The sequence below is a fragment of the Stylophora pistillata genome, chromosome 8, assembly GCF_964205215.1.
Source record: "Stylophora pistillata chromosome 8, jaStyPist1.2, whole genome shotgun sequence".
Classification (NCBI taxonomy): Eukaryota; Metazoa; Cnidaria; class Anthozoa; order Scleractinia; family Pocilloporidae; genus Stylophora; species Stylophora pistillata.
This window is the reverse complement of record NC_142526.1, coordinates 21,953,176-21,972,205: the sequence shown is the minus strand read 5'-3', so window position 1 is coordinate 21,972,205 and position 19,030 is coordinate 21,953,176. Positions and strand designations below refer to the sequence as shown.

The following is a 19,030-nucleotide window of genomic DNA, read 5'->3' as shown; positions in this document are numbered from 1 at the left end:
ATCAGTCGTTATCCGAATTCGATTTCTACCTTTAATCTCACCCGTTTGGTTGTCAGTGGTGACATTAATGCCAATCCTGGTCCTGATGATTTTCAGTTTATTCCTTAAAGAATCAGTGATCGCCGGTGTTGTCGTTTATCGAATGCCTATCGTTGTCGAAACATTTCGAACCTCGCTGAGATCAGATGCGTTTCATCTACGGCCACGCCAATTCAAGTCCAGTTGACCTTATGTACTTTGAATGCTCGTTCGCTCAAGAATAAATCTGCTCTCTTCTTTGACTACGTCTGTGAACGCAAAGCGGACGTGTTCGCTATATCTGAAACTTGGCTTTCCCTTAATGACTCGGCGGTGTGCAAGGAGATTACGCCTGGTGGATATAATTTTGTTCACTGCCTGAGGAAGTGTGGTAGCATTGGTCTCTTATTCAGGGATGGCATTCATGTTTCGAATATCTCTTCTGGTTCCAAGCCATCTTTTGAATTTGCAGAATATTTATTATTTAACGAGTGCGGTAAATGGTTTGAACCCGGGGATAACATGTGAAGGTGTAGTCTGATCGTCCGGGTGAGTGTAGTCCTGAGAAGGACTGTTGTCGGTGGCAGTGACTGACGTTTCGACAACCTGTGCGGAAGTCATCATCAGAGTCAAGTGAATGATTGTTGTCAGTAGAATGTTTTTATTCCAGTTCGTGTGAAATGATCGGTTGGTTTTGCCGTGATGTTATTGGCTGTAAGACTCAAGTGACGTAAGTCGGTCGTGATTGGTCTGTTTCGGTCTGTCGGTAAAGTTAGGTTGTTCTTTTTCGGTCGTTTGTGATGTTTATGTCGTGAATGAGTCGTTTGTATGGGGCGGGTAGTTGTTGACATCTGTTTAGGGGAGTCTGTTCTAAGTTAGTAAACCAGCTTTCCAGAGTCAGTCGTTGAAAATAGTCAGTGCTGTAGGTTAGGCATTGCGCAGGGTCCCACTCAATGTTGTGGTTGGTAAGTCGATGGTGTTCAGCAATGTGATTGCTGACATCACCTTTCCTCGTCGCCCGTCTGTGTTCAGTCAGTCTTGTTGTGAGGTTTCTGCCAGTCTCACCGATGTAGGAGGCTTGGCAGTCGGAACAATTGATCTTATAAATCGTTCCCTGTCTGTTCCTCGGTTCGTCTTTGTCTTTAACGTTGGTTAGTAACTGACGTAGTGTGGTGTTGGGTTTGTGGGCGACGCGGATATTGAAGGGTAGTAAGATGCGCGAGATGTTTTCAGACATGCCTTTTATGTACGGTATGGTTGCTGTAGTCGTAGGGGTTGCGGTGTCGTTTGTTTCGGTAGTGGTAGTGGGTCGGTGAGTGTTTCGTCGGATGAAGTCGTTGTTGTAGTTGTTCTTCGTAAAAACACGGTGAAGGTATTTGTTCTCGTCGGATAAGCTGTCTGTCGAGTCACATACTAGTTGTGCGCGTCGTGTTAGAGTTCTGATAGTTGTGGCTTTGTGTGATGTAGGGTTGTAGGATGACTCGTCTAGTAATCTGTCGGTGTGTGTCGGTTTCCTGTAAACTGTCGTTCGTAATGAGTTGTCGTTGTGGCTTACCAGGCAGTCTAGAAAAGGAAGTTTGCCATTTTCTTCGACTTCTCTGGTAAACTGTATGTCAATGTTTTGTTCGTTAAGGTGGTTGTGGAATGCGTCAATTTCGTCGTGTCGAACGGCGGTGAATGTGTCGTCAATGTAACGTAACCAAAGCGGTATCGTTTGTCGGCAAGTCGAAAGGGCGCGTTCCTCGATGTTCTGCATCACAATTTCTGCTATAACAACAGAAACTGGAGACCCCATGGCAGTGCCGTGTAACTGTTTGTAGTGTTTACCGTTGTACTGAAAGTAAGTAGACGTTAGGCAAATGTTTAGCAAGTCCATGATGTCGTCTGTCGGTAGCGGTAGTGGGTCAGTAGATTGTCGGATTGCAGTCTCAGTGCATTGTAATGCTAATTGAAGTGGAATACTTGTGAACAGTGATTTCACATCAAGTGACACTAGTTTGTAGTCGTCAGGTATCTGAACAGTCTTGGTAGCGTTAATGAAGTCTTCAGTGGATTGTAGTTTATGTCTGGATTTGTCGGTTAGCGGTTGTAGTATTGTCGTCAGGTACTTGGATAGTTGGTATGTGGGAGAGCCACAGAAAGAAACAATAGGTCGCATCGGGAAACCAGGTTTGCGTAGTTTCGGCAAACCGTAGAGTTTCGGTGGCTGTGGTACCGAGCACCTCAGTCGATAGTACCGTTGGGTGTCAAAGGCGTTCGTTTTCTTGAGTGTCAGTAGTTTACTGTTGAGTTTACGTTGAAGGGCAGGAGTTGGGTCACGTTTGAGTTCTTCGTAGGTTCGTTTATCGTTAACTAGTGCGTCCATTTTGTCGTGATAGTCAGTTTTGTCCATAACAACAGTAACTCGTCCTTTGTCGGCTGGTCGATTTTTAAGATCAATTGTTCCGACTGCCAAGCCTCCTACATCGGTGAGACTGGCAGAAACCTCACAACAAGACTGACTGAACACAGACGGGCGACGAGGAAAGGTGATGTCAGCAATCACATTGCTGAACACCATCGACTTACCAACCACAACATTGAGTGGGACCCTGCGCAATGCCTAACCTACAGCACTGACTATTTTCAACGACTGACTCTGGAAAGCTGGTTTACTAACTTAGAACAGACTCCCCTAAACAGATGTCAACAACTACCCGCCCCATACAAACGACTCATTCACGACATAAACATCACAAACGACCGAAAAAGAACAACCTAACTTTACCGACAGACCGAAACAGACCAATCACGACCGACTTACGTCACTTGAGTCTTACAGCCAATAACATCACGGCAAAACCAACCGATCATTTCACACGAACTGGAATAAAAACATTCTACTGACAACAATCATTCACTTGACTCTGATGATGACTTCCGCACAGGTTGTCGAAACGTCAGTCACTGCCACCGACAACAGTCCTTCTCAGGACTACACTCACCCGGACGATCAGACTACACCTTCACATATTTAACGAGTCTTTGCGGTTTATACTTGTTATTGTTTATCGACCATCTTATTCTTCGTCCCACCCTGCTACTATATCCGCGTTTCTGGATGAGTTTGGAGTCTACCTTGAATCGATCATCTTGTCGCCTGAGCCACTTTGTTTAACTGGCAACTTCAATGTTCATGTCGACGATCCTAATGATTCTTCTGCTCGTTGTTTCCTCGAATTACTGGAGTCCATGTCCTTAACTCAGCATGTAAACGTTTTTACACATGATCAGGGTCATACATTGGATCTGGTTATTACCCGGAATTCTGACAGTTTCATCTGCGGGGCTCCATTTACTGACTTCCCTGTATCGGATCATTTACCTGTGGTCTGTTCATTGAGAGTGGCCAAGCCGCCCTCGTCTGTTTCTTCTGTTTCATTTAGGAAAATACGTGCTATTGATGCCGCTTCTTTCAAGCTTGACATTATTGACAGTGGTTTGTTTCATCGCCCGTCTGACAACCTTGAAGAGCTTGTTTTGCAATTTCATAACACCTTGCAAGCATTGTTGGATCGTCATGCTCCTGTCAAGACAAAAGAAATTCGCGCTGGACCCTCTGCTCCATGGATGACGGATGAAATTAGGTATGCAAAGCGGCAAAAGCGGCGGGCGGAAAGGTGTTGGCAAGCTTCGAAAACACCCACGAATTTAATACAAATGCTGTATTATTATTATTATTATTATTATTATTATTATTATTATTATCCTGTACTTAAGGAGAGTGTTGGATGTTGAGCGTGGCTCGTTCACGCCGCTTATATTTACAACTACGGGAGGTATGGGAATGGAATGTATAAGATACCACAGCCGATTGGCCGAGCTGATAGCCGCCAAGAAAGGGGAACGATACTCGCAAAAAATGTCCTGGATCCGAGAAAAGACATCCTTTGCCCTCCTTCGGTCGGCCTTAGTTTGCCTTCGAGGATCGCGGGTGAAGCGCCGCGCTGTGCATGACAATAATAATTATGACGTTGAAATCACAGCTGCCGAGGGAGCCATTGACATTGTTTAATGCTTTTTAGCAGCCTTGTAGTTAGGGTTCTAGATTTGCCATTCACCTTTCTCTTTTCTGTATAGTTTTAGATACGCTTTAACTTATCAGATTATTAGACTTTGAATCTGTTCAGATTTGACTCCGTTATTTAAAAAAATAGTTTTCCAGACACTTTGACATTAAAAAAAAAGAGTAGATGTGAGCCGAAAGTGAGTTATTTTGGATCCTTTTTTACGCTGTTAAAATTTTGTATTGTAGAGGATTTTATAGAAATTATTGCTAAATTATCATTATTTGCTATTATTATTATCATGTCAACTTGGGGCACATTTAGATAATGAACATGTCTACTGTAAACAGATTAAATTGCAACTGAAGCTATTCCATTTTGCCTCCTTTAAGGCGAATAATAATAATAGTTTAATATTTGTAGTGCGCAAATCCCATTTACATATAATCAAATGCGCATAACAATTATAGAATATAAAATTACATCAGATAATAAATTACAGTAAGACCCTTATCAAATTTACAAAACTAATAAAAACCTTATCTAAATTGTAAAAAACTATTAAACCATGCAAAATTCAATCCTAATTAAAGGCTAAATTAAAAAGTCTTTAGTAAAATTTTAAATTTGCTAAAATCAGTCTCGTTACGCACTTTATAAGGAAGACTGTTCCAAAGTTTAGGTGCTACACACATATAAGCACGATCACCTAATGTTTTCTTTGTTATGGCATTTGGTGCTTGCAGCATGAGATCCTTATTACTAGATCTTAAGTTGTATGGTCCATTCTGCTGCAACTTAACAAGATCTTGTAAATAGATACCATGTCCATTAATTGCTTTGAAAGTGATCATGATAAATTTGAACTGTATTCTAAACTGAACAGGTAACCAATGCAGTTCTCGTAGAACTGGTGTGATGTGACACATCTTTGGGATATTAAAAATAATCCGTGCTGCCGAATTTTGAAGGCGTTGGAGCTTAGATAATTTTCTAGCTGGTAAACCATATAAAATACTATTACAGTAATCTATCCGTCCGATTACTAAAGCATGTTTCAATGTTTGTGATGCTTTCTCATCTAAGTATTTCCTAATGCGTCGTACATTCGTCAGATGATAATAGGCAGCTTTGCAGGTTTTGTTAACATTGATCTTCAGATTAAGATTACTGTCTATCCACGTGCCAAGGTTCTTTGCTGATTTCACTGGGAAAACCTTAGAGTCACCAACACACAGGTAGATCCCATCAACCTTTGCCAACTGTTGTCTTGTTCCAATTAATATAAATTCAGTTTTGTCGTCATTTAATTTGAGTTTATCATGGAGCATCCAGGTTCTTAAGTCGCGAATACAAAGTTCCATTGCATTAACAGCATCAAGAGCGTTCCCTCCAGAATCAGGTTTAAAGGCTAGATATAACTGCGTGTCATCAGCATACGTGTGGACATGTGGCAAGTGATCGTTTATAATATTAAATAGTTTACTTACATATAGTGTGAACAGTAATGGCCCTAAGCACGACCCTTGAGGAACGCCATGTATTAATTGAAATTTGCCAGAAACTTTACCATCAAGTGAAACGCGCTGGGATCGGTCAGATAGGTATGACCCAAACCAACGCAGTGCAGTATCTCATATCCCAAAACTGTTACTTAAGCGAGATAAAAGGACCGAGTGCTCAGCCCTATCAAAGGCGGCGCTGAGGTCAAGAAGCACCAGCAATATCGAAGGAAGCTGGTAAATAGAAAAATAACCGAACGCCATTCCAGCGAATTAATCAGGTCTTGAATTAGTTTATACCTTTAGAGGCCAAATTTTGCGAAAAGTTTTTCGTTCGTTCTGAAGGAAATCCTGCTTTTATTTTTAATTCGAATTTCCTTCACACTATCTTTAGTCTTTTAAGGATGGTTGTAAAAGTTGTCGCTACATTGCAGTCGAGGCAGATGTCAGAAATGTTTAAACTAAAGAAGTCCTACGTTGTGGTGAAAAAAATTAAAAACGTCGAGGCTTTTCCGTCAACCTCACTCGCTAAAATAAAGTTGCACTATTTTTTGGTGCTAACATAGTCATAGTTAGTAGAGGGGACTAACTATGGTGCCAAATACCACTATAGGATGTAAACAGAAAAAAAATATCCGCCGTTAATTCACGATTCTGTTTGAGGCTGGAAAACGCGAATGCAAATGTTACTCACCGGCTGGAATGCTCTAAATTTGTACCCAAAGCTAGCTTGAAAACTTGAGAATGTGTTCATGCTAGCGCGGGAATCCGGTCGTTTCGATACAAAGTCGTTTCGATAAAATTCTTTACGATACAATTCAAAGTCGATTCCAGACAAATGTAAATTCCACTCGATTCAAACTCATGCTACTTCAGGTCGTTTCGAATCAGAATACTTTACTATGTATAAATGACCAAACGAACCTTTAAAGACATACTCACTAGAGCGAACACAAACCTCTGTTGTAATAAAACAAACCCATATCTCCGCGAACCTCCACATAGACCCAAGTCTTCTACGCAATGAAAACACGCAAGCGAGACCAAGTTTTGGTTAAGTTTATTTATAAAGAACAGAGATTTATATAAATACATTTGAGACTTCTTCTAAAACTCCGGCGCATACTATACCTACGATCAAGAAACACAAATACTATCAATAATGTCTTGTGAGTCGGTGATGCAACGTACCTGAGAGGAAACAGTGGTTATTCTGGCGCGTTATTTTGGGTAGGCGAGTTTGTAGATTATCAAGTCAATAGACGTGTAAACTAATTGTTTTGAAAAATTTGCTACTTTACCCGATTGTTCTATTAATAGCTAATAAACCAATCCAAACGCTTTAAATCAACTGATATCAGTGTACAAAACACGCTGGGACCTGAAGAATGATCATTCGATCGTACGATCACGACTGTAAACAGGAGTTATTGAGTTTTTACGAGTTATCACGACTTATAACCCACCCATTAATTTTGGCGCGATTTTATTGGTTACTTTACGTCACGTGGTGCAAAATCACAGGAAAATACGCAATAACCCCCGTCCGCTTTGATATTTGTCCTCCGATTTTTTCCGTGAAAAAGAAACATGCGCATTCGCCATCAGATCACCACTGGCTTATTTACTGTGTTTATGCGCAGTTTAATTGCGACGTGAAAATTAATGGGAGGGTTATAAAATAAATAAACCCCGCTCTGGCTTGCTAGTATGTCGGCTGATAATGTCCTTGGCTGAGAGATTGTCCTCAAAGTTTCATATTTGCGCTCGAAGCTTCGCTTTTCGATCAAATGTTCATTTTTCGGACAATCGCTCAGCCGCGGATATTATCAGCCGACATACCAACCAACCGAAGGGGTTTATTTACTAATTATTACGATGGCGTCTGCGCAAATTTTAAACTTCATTGTATGCGATGAACCTGTTCGGCCTAGACAGCAAGCCATTCAATGTGATGGATGTTTTCCCTGGAATCATCAAATCTGCAACTCCGGTAAGTTTTCAACAGTATTACACGTATTACTAATATTTGAGTTTACCGCTGAAATACCATGACACTTAGAGACGTTTACTGTATTCACTTTATCATAATTTGGACTTTTACTTTGATTCGATAAGTATATCGCAAGAAGTTTACCGGGCAGCTGTTCGAGATAGAAAGAAAATTGACTGGCAGTGCGCGGTGTGTTCGCATCCGGACTTCGATATACGCCGATCCTTCAACCTACCTGGAATCGGGAGCTCCAGAGCTTACCTTCGTTGACCCTGAAGAATCCCAGCCTGATTCGGAGAGCACCCGAATTGACAGTCCCGAAGAATCCCAGCCTGATGCGGAGAACCAGTACAGCACTGATCACGAAGAATCCTCCCTTCATGACCCCACCCCTGCTGAGACGTCGTCTTCATTCGCCGTGACGTACGAGATTGTGGAGAGCAGTTCCAAAAGAGGCCGGCCGAGGCTGATAGACAGCCAGGGGTACAGCTACACCCTACAGAGAAGGCGAGGCTTAGTAACTGACTGGCAGTGTTCCATCCATCGCAAAGTCAACCCATGTAGGGCCACACTTAGACAGCGCGGCGACCAATTCCAGTGCGGCAACCAAGTGCACAACCACCAGGCTCAAGTGGGGGTATTCAAGGCGGCCAAAATCGCCGCGCAGGTAGAAGCCAAGGCAGTAGAGGACATCTTGGGCTGAATCGCCGCGTGCTTAGAAAGTCCCAGCTTCCTGTACTTTTGGATCCGCCTTCTTCACCGCGGGGCCCGTCGGGCATCCCTTCAGGCCAGGCTCAGTTGTTTCTGAGAAGTAGTTACGGTGCATCCAGGAAAAAAAGTTCCGAGACCTCCAGACCAAGATCTTCAACCTCTGGGATTAGTTCAGTTCTGGTGCCCGCTGTGCAAGAAAACTACTGAGGGCGTGTTCCTACCTCAACGGCCCAGTAGCTTGATAAAACAGCTCTTTTAGGAGCCGCCGCGCCTCACGTTCGTCGTTTTACGCTACCTTGACCTTTCTAGCTTATATTTGTATTTCAACTGATTAGCTTTCTCTTTGACCTGTTATAAACTCCCTTGTGTGACTGGCTCAGTTAAATGAGCAAATAAAAATAAATAATAAATAATAGCAGTGATGATTATCACTACTATTAATAATTATTTATTTGCTCATTTATTTATTTATTTCATTGTTGCGCGTGTGTGCGTGCGTGTGTGTGTGTGTGTGTGTGTGTGTGTATGTGTCAGAGCCTAGACAGTGTCTGTTTAGGTAGCCCGCCTAGAATAGCTTTGCTAACTGCGGGCTACAAAAGCCTTTATTTCTTTCATTTTAAAAAATAAAGTCAATGTTGTTGTTGTCGTTGTTGTTTTGAACGATTTTAGGTCTTTAAAAACTGCTCATTTAGGAGCCACCACATATGCGAAAGTCATGACCAACGTAAATGTACTTAAGTAATTGAAATAAATATTCAATAAAGTTTGTTCTTTTTGGCCGCCCGGAAACTGAGTAATACAACTCGGTCGATCGAGTCGCGGGAAACAGGATTGCAACTACGTCGATCGATCGAGTCGCTTAATTAATCGAGTCGAATTTTTAGCTAATTTGTTGAATAGAAAACAACAAATCACGACACATATCAAAGACGAAAACTAGCGCACTTATACTGAACTTTTCTCGAGTTTACTTCTGTATCGAAACGACACGAAACGACTTCAGTTTGTGTTGAATCGACCGTACATGTGTAAGGAATCGATTTCGACTTGTATCGAAATGACTTTGTATCGAAAAGACCGTGAACCCCTGATTATGACAACCCTTCTGTGTCCACTGCAAGCAGACCCCACGGCCAGCTTGCCAAACCAGCCAATTTGTGACAGAACATATTCCAGTTCAGGAAGAGCATAGGAGAAACTTTGTGGTCGGTTACAAGGAAGGTAGGGGTCAGGTACAGGTGCAAACCTATTGCAGTGCAAACCTATTGCAGTGCAACACAGTGTGAGGGAAAGTATATGAATTTTGCTAAGCAGAGGAACTGCTTTGTAGTATTTCATAGTGTAGAGTATCACCTTCCCAATTCTTGAAATTTGATTTCCTGGTTGCTCTGAAACCCTCGGTGGGTTCATGTTGTGTTATACATGTACATAGGGAAACAAAATACGAGAAAATAGGGGAAATAAATATTTTTGTCATGGGATTGCCGATACTTTTAATGTTGTGATAAATGCCTTTTATGGCTCAGCTGTGGGGTCTGCCTAGAAGTGGCAGGGGTAAGAAGAGGTTGCCCCACACTATTTTTGTTACCAGCACTTTCTTGAAGGTAAATGCACACCACTCAAGCTATATCAAAGAAAAAAAATTTCCATTTTATTCACTTCAATAGGTGTTCACAAAATGTGTTTAACAAATCTCAGATTTTTTATTTTTCAACCAATTTTTATGGAGATGTTGCCCATGTAACAAGAAAACTTTTTAGTTAACTTTTGCCTCATTACTTTATATCACCTGGGTATCACTTGATTGACAGTTCAAATTTTGATGATATTGTATGCTAATTCATGCTAATTTGAAGGCATTTATTAAGGTTGTAGAAGACCATCCAGTTACCAGTCAGGCACTTCGATCCCTCCAAGTTCTTCTAACTCGTCGGCAGGTTAGCGCCTAGTGCGTAGAGATTTCGGTAACTTTCGTAGTTTAGGTCCCCGTCTCAAGATGCGTATCATATTTATTTCTACTTCGGTTTGGATCTTTGACCGCATCTTTACTAGCTTTTTTTTGGCTTCGGATATGTGGCGTTCGCCACACAGGCGATATACTCCCAGTATTCTCCGTGATTTGCAGTATCTAGTGGTCATTTTGCGCATTTAAGTTAGAGCAAAATTTTACTTCACACTTAATTTATTCAGATTATTCATTGACAAGCCACCTTGATCTTCAACGTACATACACAATCATAACCTCAGCACCTCCAACGTCAGCTTGAGAAATGAAAATAAAAAATATTCACAGGTCAATAATACATAGTGAGTTATTTATTGAGATCTCAATGAATATACGCTTGCCGTAATACTAATCCATTTTCAAAGATAGAGGGAGAAGAAGACAAATAAAAAGCCGATAAAAGTCGCCTTTCCCAAGTCAAACCAGTTTTTTAGCACCGGTCTTGTAATCATCGTCTACAGAGATTGTAAAATTATATCCTTTTTCTCCTCTCAATTTCCAACCGAGTTTTGCTTAGTATTTAACAATTACAATTAAATTCTGACAACCAGAAGAAAAAAGAGTAAAAAGGGCGTTCTCAAATGTCATTGCTGAACACCCGATTTATGGAGAAGTAAAGGAAATGGCCAAGTAATCAGAGAAAGAGTCTTCTGGATCAGTTCAACGCTCGGCAAGGTTTTTCCTAGGAATCTTAAAACAATTTCTACCTTGGGTATCATTCCATGTGATTTTGTGAGTTTTCTTGCTGTACAGAATTGCCGGTACAGGGTGAAATCTCTCCCAAGTACAATCAGATCCCCCGATCATAAACCATCCAATATCGTTAGCACATCCTGCGTAGGAAGCTGTAATTTCAAAGCTGCGTGCCCCGTAATGGCCATTGATGCGAAAGGGTGCTATAGCTGTCACGTTCTTTAGATCAGTCCATGGTGATTGAAGTAGATTATTCTGTGAAAACCAGTTCATATAAGTCGTCCCTCTGGCATTGAAAGTCATAGACATAACTTCTGCTCCATTCGTGTAAAGCACTACACGAACCTAAAGTCATACAAGAGAATTGTCTGTTATCTACATATTAATACACGCGTACATGCGTATATAGAATCGTTAAATCGGAGAATTGGAACTTCATAGACTTAAATTCTGCTCCGTTTGTGTAAACTCGAACCTAACGTCACACAACAAAATCGTCTCTTATCTACTTATTATTATAGCATAACCAAAGTAAAGCGCGCGCTCCGATTGGTCAATTTAGCGTCCCCCATTGTCTCTTATCTACTTATTAATACATGCGGTGCATAGAGAATCGGAGAATTTGAGGAATTGTTTTTCAAATTCTTATTGCCTCTCCCAAACATATTTTGAAGAATTCTGACATTTTATGAATTCTTTGTATAACACATGACATGACCATGTAAACTTCAGGAAGCAAAGTTTTGAACTGGAAGTTATTATGTCGCCTTGGTTCTGGTATAATTCTGCCGTGGTTACCACTACCCCTGGTTCTAACCATCCCTAAAGCATTAAAGCTCCCTCAGCCTAACACATTGGCTACTTCCTAAAAAACTTAACTAACTTTTTTTTGTCCAGGTCATTTCTAAGGAAGTGTGTTAACATTGCATGAGTACTTTGTAAAAAGAGTCTCATTTAGCCTAACCCTTTGTGATGTGTTTGTCCTAACCCCCTGTGACGTAAATATTTTACGGACTTACCTCTTGAGGGTTAAAAGCTTGCCAACTTTGTACGAGACGGTTTTTGTAGTGACCTTGATAGGTTGCAGTGGTATCTAAAGCAGCGGTAATATTTTCTGATAATGTGTCGGATGAACCCCATAACGCTTTACCAGTCGGTGAAGAAGACATTCCTCCAATGTATTTGAATATCATCGTCCAACCTTGAAGTAAAGAGAAAAAGAAAAACTCTCAGAAATAGTCCAGGGTCATGAAATCGTTTGCTTCTTCTGCAAAACTCCAGAAACAGTTTTCCTAATTGACTCCATTTCTGACGCTAAAAGAACAAAGATAAATGAATGAGACATTGACCTTCATTTTAAAGTTTAATGCCAAGGGCCATCCCAGTGACCCTTATTCGATGATCTCATTAAGATGATGGCTTTTACGGTTGACGTTCAAATTTTTTTGCCAAATGGCTTCTGGTTAATAATATTTTCAATGAGGTCGCCAGAAAAATATTCAAGATTCATTGTTTTTGTACGACTAACGGCTTAAATTAGTCAAAATTTACGCCAAACGGCTGAATTTTTTGGCCGTTTTACGTCGACTGGTTAACCCCATTCAAACCCTTTCAGGATTCAGTTTGACTTACCACCTCCGTCACTTGTCTGATCGCAGTACACTGGGAATGGGTCTGATCCATGATTAGAAATTTTGTACACTCCCGTTTTCTTTGGGGCTTGAGAACAGTTTTGAGGCAGAACGACTAAAAAAATGAAAAGTAAAAAGGATGCTTGTAAGAATTCTTACACACGATGCAGGGATCTGCAGGTCGCTCTGCTGTACTAGTCTCATCCCTGTTAATAGGTCAATCACATGACTTTTGGAGGGCATATAGTTTACTGGTGGCCCGAGTAGCGGAGCGAGAGCGCAAATGATGCTAAGAGGGACACAAATAAACTATATGCCCGACACAAGTCACGTGATTATCATTATTATCAATACACAAGGCCAAGTCGTACAAATTAATTTAATAAGAAAACATGTTTAGTCACTGTCACCGCTCTCGATTATCCGGCGGCGTTTGCGGGTTGATGGCGATGGTTCTTCATGCTTTCCGTGATAAATGTTCATTGTTCCAACCTCAGTATGTTAGGAGAAATTTTGGTACGGCTGTGCCAAGGAAATAAAATGGTTCTAGAGAAGAGACCGTGGGTTCAAGTTTTAGGGGGCGGAAAATGCCATTTACAGCCCGTACTTTGCCGTTTGGTCCGTGAAAAGGAGAGTTTTAAAGAGGGCAGTTTGTCCTTTGGCCGCACGTAGTAATGATAATGAGCTTTCTCATTCAATAAATCGGAAATGAAAAGAGTGCCTTTTGTGGCAATCGAGATGTAAATGTATTTTCATCACTTTCGAATACTATTTATGTGAGTGATAGACTTGTTTATCACAATTAAATACCACGGCGGAAATTCCACGCCACGCCCAGCAGGCATAAGCGAACAGTTGCCATATTGGTAAGCATTCCCTTCGCGATTAGAAATTGGTAGGTCCGCTAATGCACGAATTGTCCTACTTGCGCCTAGAAGCAAGCCAAAATTATAAAAAATTTCATTGTCCATGTGGGTTGCCGCAAATGCGAGAATAATGCACAGGTTGTCCAACACCGGAAAGTTTTCAGGCCCGGCTCAGATTGTTGATTATCTGTCATACACGGTAAAAGTAGCGGAACTGCTAGCGTCTCTCACCTTTGCCTCTGTTGTAATATACGACAACGAATATCGTAAACTTCAGCACCAGTATAGGGATTTCGCTGGGGCAGCGATTCGCAACATCTTCATACGCGGTTTTTTTTTAAACGTCGCGCATTGTACTAATTTAACCAAACCCTAGCTGAACCTTATGCCTCGGTGCCTTGGCCTCGATGCCGCTTTCAGCGCGTATGCCTAGTGGCGAATTGTGTTTTCATCAATTTCGAATACTATTTATGTAAAGCTTGAAAATATAATCACGATAAGATGGCACAAATGTCTTCCTCACTACAAGTCCTCAAATAGTGGCTTTGGAGCAAAACTTACACTATTCAGATCGAGTTCTCTCGTTACAGTGGGACGACTTTTGAATGAACACCAATATGCAAACATAGTTAGTAGAGGGGATTTGTTAGGAAACGCGGCAAACTTCAGTCGGATAGGTTATTGGTCGATTTTATCGAGGTCACGTGACGATGACCCTGCACACATAAATCTAAAATGGCGCAATGGGCTTGTTTCGACAGTCACGTAGCGTTTAAGTTTTTGGATTTTCTCCGCGATCGAGCGATATCTTACCTTTAGTCCCCTCTACTAACTATGATGCCAAGAGGTTAATAATCATCCAAGCCGCAAAACGGTTCGTAGGCCAAAGAAAACCAAATGTGAAAATTGATGAAAAAAAAATTACTTGCTTAGAAGTCGGAAGGAAGTTTTTCGTTATATACACAAGCAACATGTTTACACATGCAATCAATTACTTGATAAAATTAAACTCCCGTAGAGGCCGCTCAACCCAGTAAGCCCTCGGAAAATCTTTCGATGCTTTACAGTCGGGCAGTGTGAAGCTTACATAAAATTTAACAATTTAAACTTACTTGTTGCTTCACAAAGTTCTCCAGCATAACCTGTCTTACAGATGCACTCGAATATCTCTAGTTTGTGATTCGCTAGAACACAAGTTCCTCCGTTTTGGCATGGCTTGGAAATACAAGGGGACTTCAAAGGAAATAAAAAGCATCACTTATTGTCGTTATTTTGAAGTGATTTAGAGTTGAAATGCTGTTTGATGATAGCAACAAATTCTTACCGCAAAGTAATAGTGATGCGAAGTTTTGTTTCCTTTGTATTCTTCGGGGTCGTTGAACTTGTTAGATGACAACAACGTACACCACTTGTTGCCATCGGCGGCCAGGTTCACAGAAATGCACAAAGGATGGTGGAGACATTTTAAGACACATTCAAAGTCGTCGTATGGTGTGATCATGTCAATCTGGGGTACATTTAGATAATGGAACATGTCCACTGTAAGCAGATTCTGAGTGGAATTTTGCCGATATTCGGAATCCAAATCATTACGAGTTTCTGTCGGTTGAAAATAGTTACTACAGTTTAGAATATATTTATTAGTAATTATCTTGAGAATATCTTGATCGCTGTGAAGTGGACACTTTGAAAGTGAGTAACTAACATTTTTGGATTGATTCCTTCCTTTTTAACCGAAAGATGGATGAAATTGGTGTTGTTTCTATCAAATTATAAATAATATAAAAGTTTACAAACACTATTCATCCAGTTTTTATCTATACTTTGAAAAAAAAGGCCAAAAAAAATTGCACGCGACGTTTAATAAGAAACCAACATAAACCTAGTGCAGTGTACCACAATGTGAGGAAAAATATATGCATGTTACTAAGCATGTATTTCACAGTGTAGAGTCACTTCCCAATCCTTAGCTTGAGCCTTGATTTCTTGGTTGCTCTGAAACCCTAGGTGGGTTCATTTTGTGTTATACATGTACATAGGAAAACAAAATAGGAGAAAATAGGGGAAAAATTGTTGTGTCATGTGATTGCCTATGCTTTGAATATTGTGATGAATGCCTTTTATCATTCAGCTGTGGGTGGCCTGCTTAGAGGTGGCAGGGGTAAAAAGAGGTTGCCCTACACTATTTTTGTTACCAGCACTTTCTTGAAGGTAAATACACACCACTCAAACTATATCAAAGGAAAAAAAAATTCCATTTTATTCACTTCAACAGCTGTGCACAAAATATGCGTAACAAATCTCAAATTTGTTATTTTTTCAGCCAATTTTTATGGAGATGTTGCCCATATAACAAGGAACCTTTTTAGTCAATTTTTGACTCATTACTTCATATCATTTGGGTATCACTTGATTGACAGTTCAAATTTAAATGATATTGTATGCTAATTCATGCTTTCAGCATTTATTGAGGCTATGGTTTTTTTCTCGGAGAGGAATCATGCATTTCAGGAAAACTTATTTACTTCTGTTTCAAAGGAGGTATAGCTTACCTCCCTTGTGTAAGTATTTGGTGAGAGAATTTTAATTCAATAATCTGGGTCAATTTTTACGATTTTGGGGTATAGTTTGAAAAAATATTGTAACTAATACTGTATTTGTTCTTTTTCAGCGAAATTCTCTGGATATCTTGCCCACAAAAAAAGAGATATTTTCTATTAAGCGTTAACTTCTAATTACACTCCATTGAGGCCTAGGTTGTTTCAAAGTCAAAAGTTGTTTGATAATTTATGCTGAAAAAATAACAAATTTGAGATTTGTTACGCATATTTTGTGTTTGATAATTTATGCACATTTTATGCCATTTTTTTCGTATGATTTAAAATACATGCATTTTAGGAAACAAAATATTTTTTCTGTAAAGCCTATTTTTCCCTCTTTTAAATGAGATATAGCACTACTCACTAGTGTAAATACCTGTCGACAAAAAATTAAAAGAAAAAAGGTTGTCATCACATGTCATTTTTTTATTTGAGAAGTGCGAGGCTGCGAGCGTTGTAACAAAAACTAAGAAAAGGTGCAGAATCACCATAACTTTTGACAGGCTTTAAATATTTATTCCTTGAAAATACCTTCCAAAGAATGACGAAGGTGGTATTGAAACTTGAAAGATGTAGAAGAATTCTCAAGTTGCAGTTGTCGAGATGACATGTTTTTGTTATGAGGGGTTTGTCTTAATTAAAGGTATCATACAGGTGGAATAATTCTTCCTTTACCGCTAAATCAACTTCCCCAGCCATCACATCATGAACACTCCTAAAAATTAGAATTGTTTCTAAATTTTTCTATTACTGAACCCTGCTTTATCAGATGTTAAGTCTAATCGCGATTAAAAAATGCAATACGTGAAAAACTCGGGTGGGATAAAAAAAGTAAGGCGAGAATTCATTATAAAACAGGGTTATGTAGATAATGTATTTAGTTACAGGTGTCTTGCTAATGGCTTTTTCATTTATCAAAACGTAATTTGTTCTGTTTGAGGCTGGAAAACGGGTTTGCAAATGTTACTCGCGGGAATTACCTGAGTTGGTTCCCAAAGTTAGCTTGAAAATGTTTCCTTTTCATCCGTTTACACAAGAACTTTTAAAATGTTCTCATACCTTTTCTCAGGTTACGAGAGTCCTTCTGTGGAATTTTATTTTCATTTAAAAATTATACGGTTGCTCAACGTATCTTATTTCTTTTAACAAAGCTTTCCAACTGTGCTTGTGGTGCGCCTCGTGAAACTATTCTTGATAAACGGCAGAAAAAAAATTCGTAATTTTTTTTAATGAGCGAATAATGTACAACACCAAGGCCCACAAGTTCTCTTGCGATATTCTATCCTACCATTGTGGAAGGTAAAAAGAAAAATCCAAATATCCGGATGTGCTTTTTACTAATTTACCTCAAAGTTTTGCGATTTCTTGCGGTGCGATTTAATTGCACCGCACCTTTTCCGTTCTTCAAGTGGTTACGAAATACATAGATAGAATAATAAATGCAAACAAGCTAAACCGAACGAAGGATTAAATTTCCTCAACAGTTCCATCAGAGAATTCAAAAGCCGCCATCTGCAGTTTTGCAGCAAACATTGAAAACACAATAATAATAAAACCATGGCTTTCTTTTCTGTCGGCAATCGCCCCCTTTACAAAGGTAGTAGTGATAGAATCTATTTCTCACTTTTCATTTTGTCACAGAACACAGTTGAATAACTAACCTTGTGACCAGACAATCTTTGGTTTCATTGAGCACAGCTCCAGCAACAGAAAACAGATCCAAGTGGCGGACATGACTCAAAGTCGTCTAGAAATCTGCTTTAGAGTTGTTAAAATGAATGTTTCCCAGTTATAATTAGCAAGTGAGATTAGCTTCAATCGACTGTTTACTTTTAAGCCAATAGCTGTTGGGAGTTATTCCTATTCACCTTTTATTATGGCGTTCATTACTGTTCAAAACACTTTGAGCACATATTTGACTTTCTGACACCTTTTTTACGTTCAAGGGGATCAAATTCCTCTGTCAGATATCACGTCCTAAATTTTACGACGTAAAACCTTGTATTCTATTGTATGGCGTCAAATACACCGACGTCTATTTTACGGCGAGAATTCAATGATCGTTTAGTGCACTTTCAACGTCTTCAAAACGAGGAGCTTCGCGTTACGACGTAAAATTCAATTTTGACTACACGTTACGTCGTAATTTATCAAATAAGTTTTACGTCGTATCTTTTACGACGTAAAATTTATCACCTTTATAACTTGTCAATCAAAACCTTGTCAAATAAGTTTTACGTCGTAACTTTTACGACGTAAAATTTATCACCTTTATAACTTGTCAATCAAAACCTTGTCAAATAAGTTTTACGTCGTAACTTTTACGCCGTAACTTGTCAATCAAAAATGCTCACAATGTTTAATAAGTTAACTTCAAAGTCTTAATAGATTACGTAACCTCAAAGTCTTAATACGTGCAATATTATATTAAGTAACGTCTTTAAAACCCAAGAATGAGCACATGTATATCTCATTTATTACTTGGCCAAAGCTATGCACGAAGAGAATCCTTCTTGCTGGTATGTAATATTTCTGAGATGTTAAAGGTATTCACGTTTTTCTCTTGGATTCAGTTACCACATGCATTATAATACTTAAAATAAAGTTATAAATTCTATAATTACCGTAAATCGTCTATGATCGCTCCTGTTGATGGGGGGGGGGGGGGGGGGATATTTTTTGCAGCGTTTATTCGAAATTTAAATCTTGCCGATAAAGGTCCAATTGTAACGATTTTTTTGTAATTAGTGAAAGCTCTCCCCCATCTTGCAACATTGCAAATTATCCCAACCTCTGGTAAGGTGCGTAGGAAACACCAAACCGAAAAAAAAGCTATACCAAACAAAAGAGTATAATTCAAGATAGTGCCGGGAAGTTATCACCGGATTTAACTATCATTGAACCAATAGTTTGAAGAACTCGTCCAAGGGGAATCGACTGCGAAGAGAAACTTTGAAACACACAG

The 19,030-nt window shown here is 39.7% G+C and overlaps 2 protein-coding genes and 1 pseudogene across 2 annotated transcripts; 1 reads left to right on the top strand and 2 right to left on the bottom strand.

Moving 5' to 3' along the window:
- Positions 1-4,663: 4,663 nt before the first annotated feature.
- On the bottom strand, positions 4,664-5,428 carry LOC148725487 (uncharacterized). The gene has a single exon (XM_088731505.1). The coding sequence runs from the start codon at positions 5,426-5,428 to the stop codon at positions 4,664-4,666; it is 765 nt and encodes a 254-aa protein (XP_088587631.1).
- A 2,053-nt stretch (positions 5,429-7,481) lies between these two features.
- Positions 7,482-8,512, top strand: LOC148725486 (uncharacterized; annotated as a pseudogene).
- Positions 8,513-9,899: 1,387 nt separating this feature from the next.
- On the bottom strand, positions 9,900-18,295 carry LOC111347083 (uncharacterized). The gene is made up of 7 exons (XM_022954345.2): positions 17,727-18,295; positions 14,790-15,064; positions 14,578-14,698; positions 12,601-12,714; positions 11,988-12,169; positions 10,983-11,313; positions 9,900-10,532 (listed from the first exon to the last, which is right to left on the bottom strand). Exons 1-7 carry the CDS (start codon positions 17,797-17,799, stop codon positions 10,489-10,491), a joined length of 1,140 nt encoding a protein of 379 aa, XP_022810080.2. The 5' UTR covers positions 17,800-18,295; the 3' UTR covers positions 9,900-10,488.
- Between the last annotated feature and the right edge of the window lie 735 nt (positions 18,296-19,030).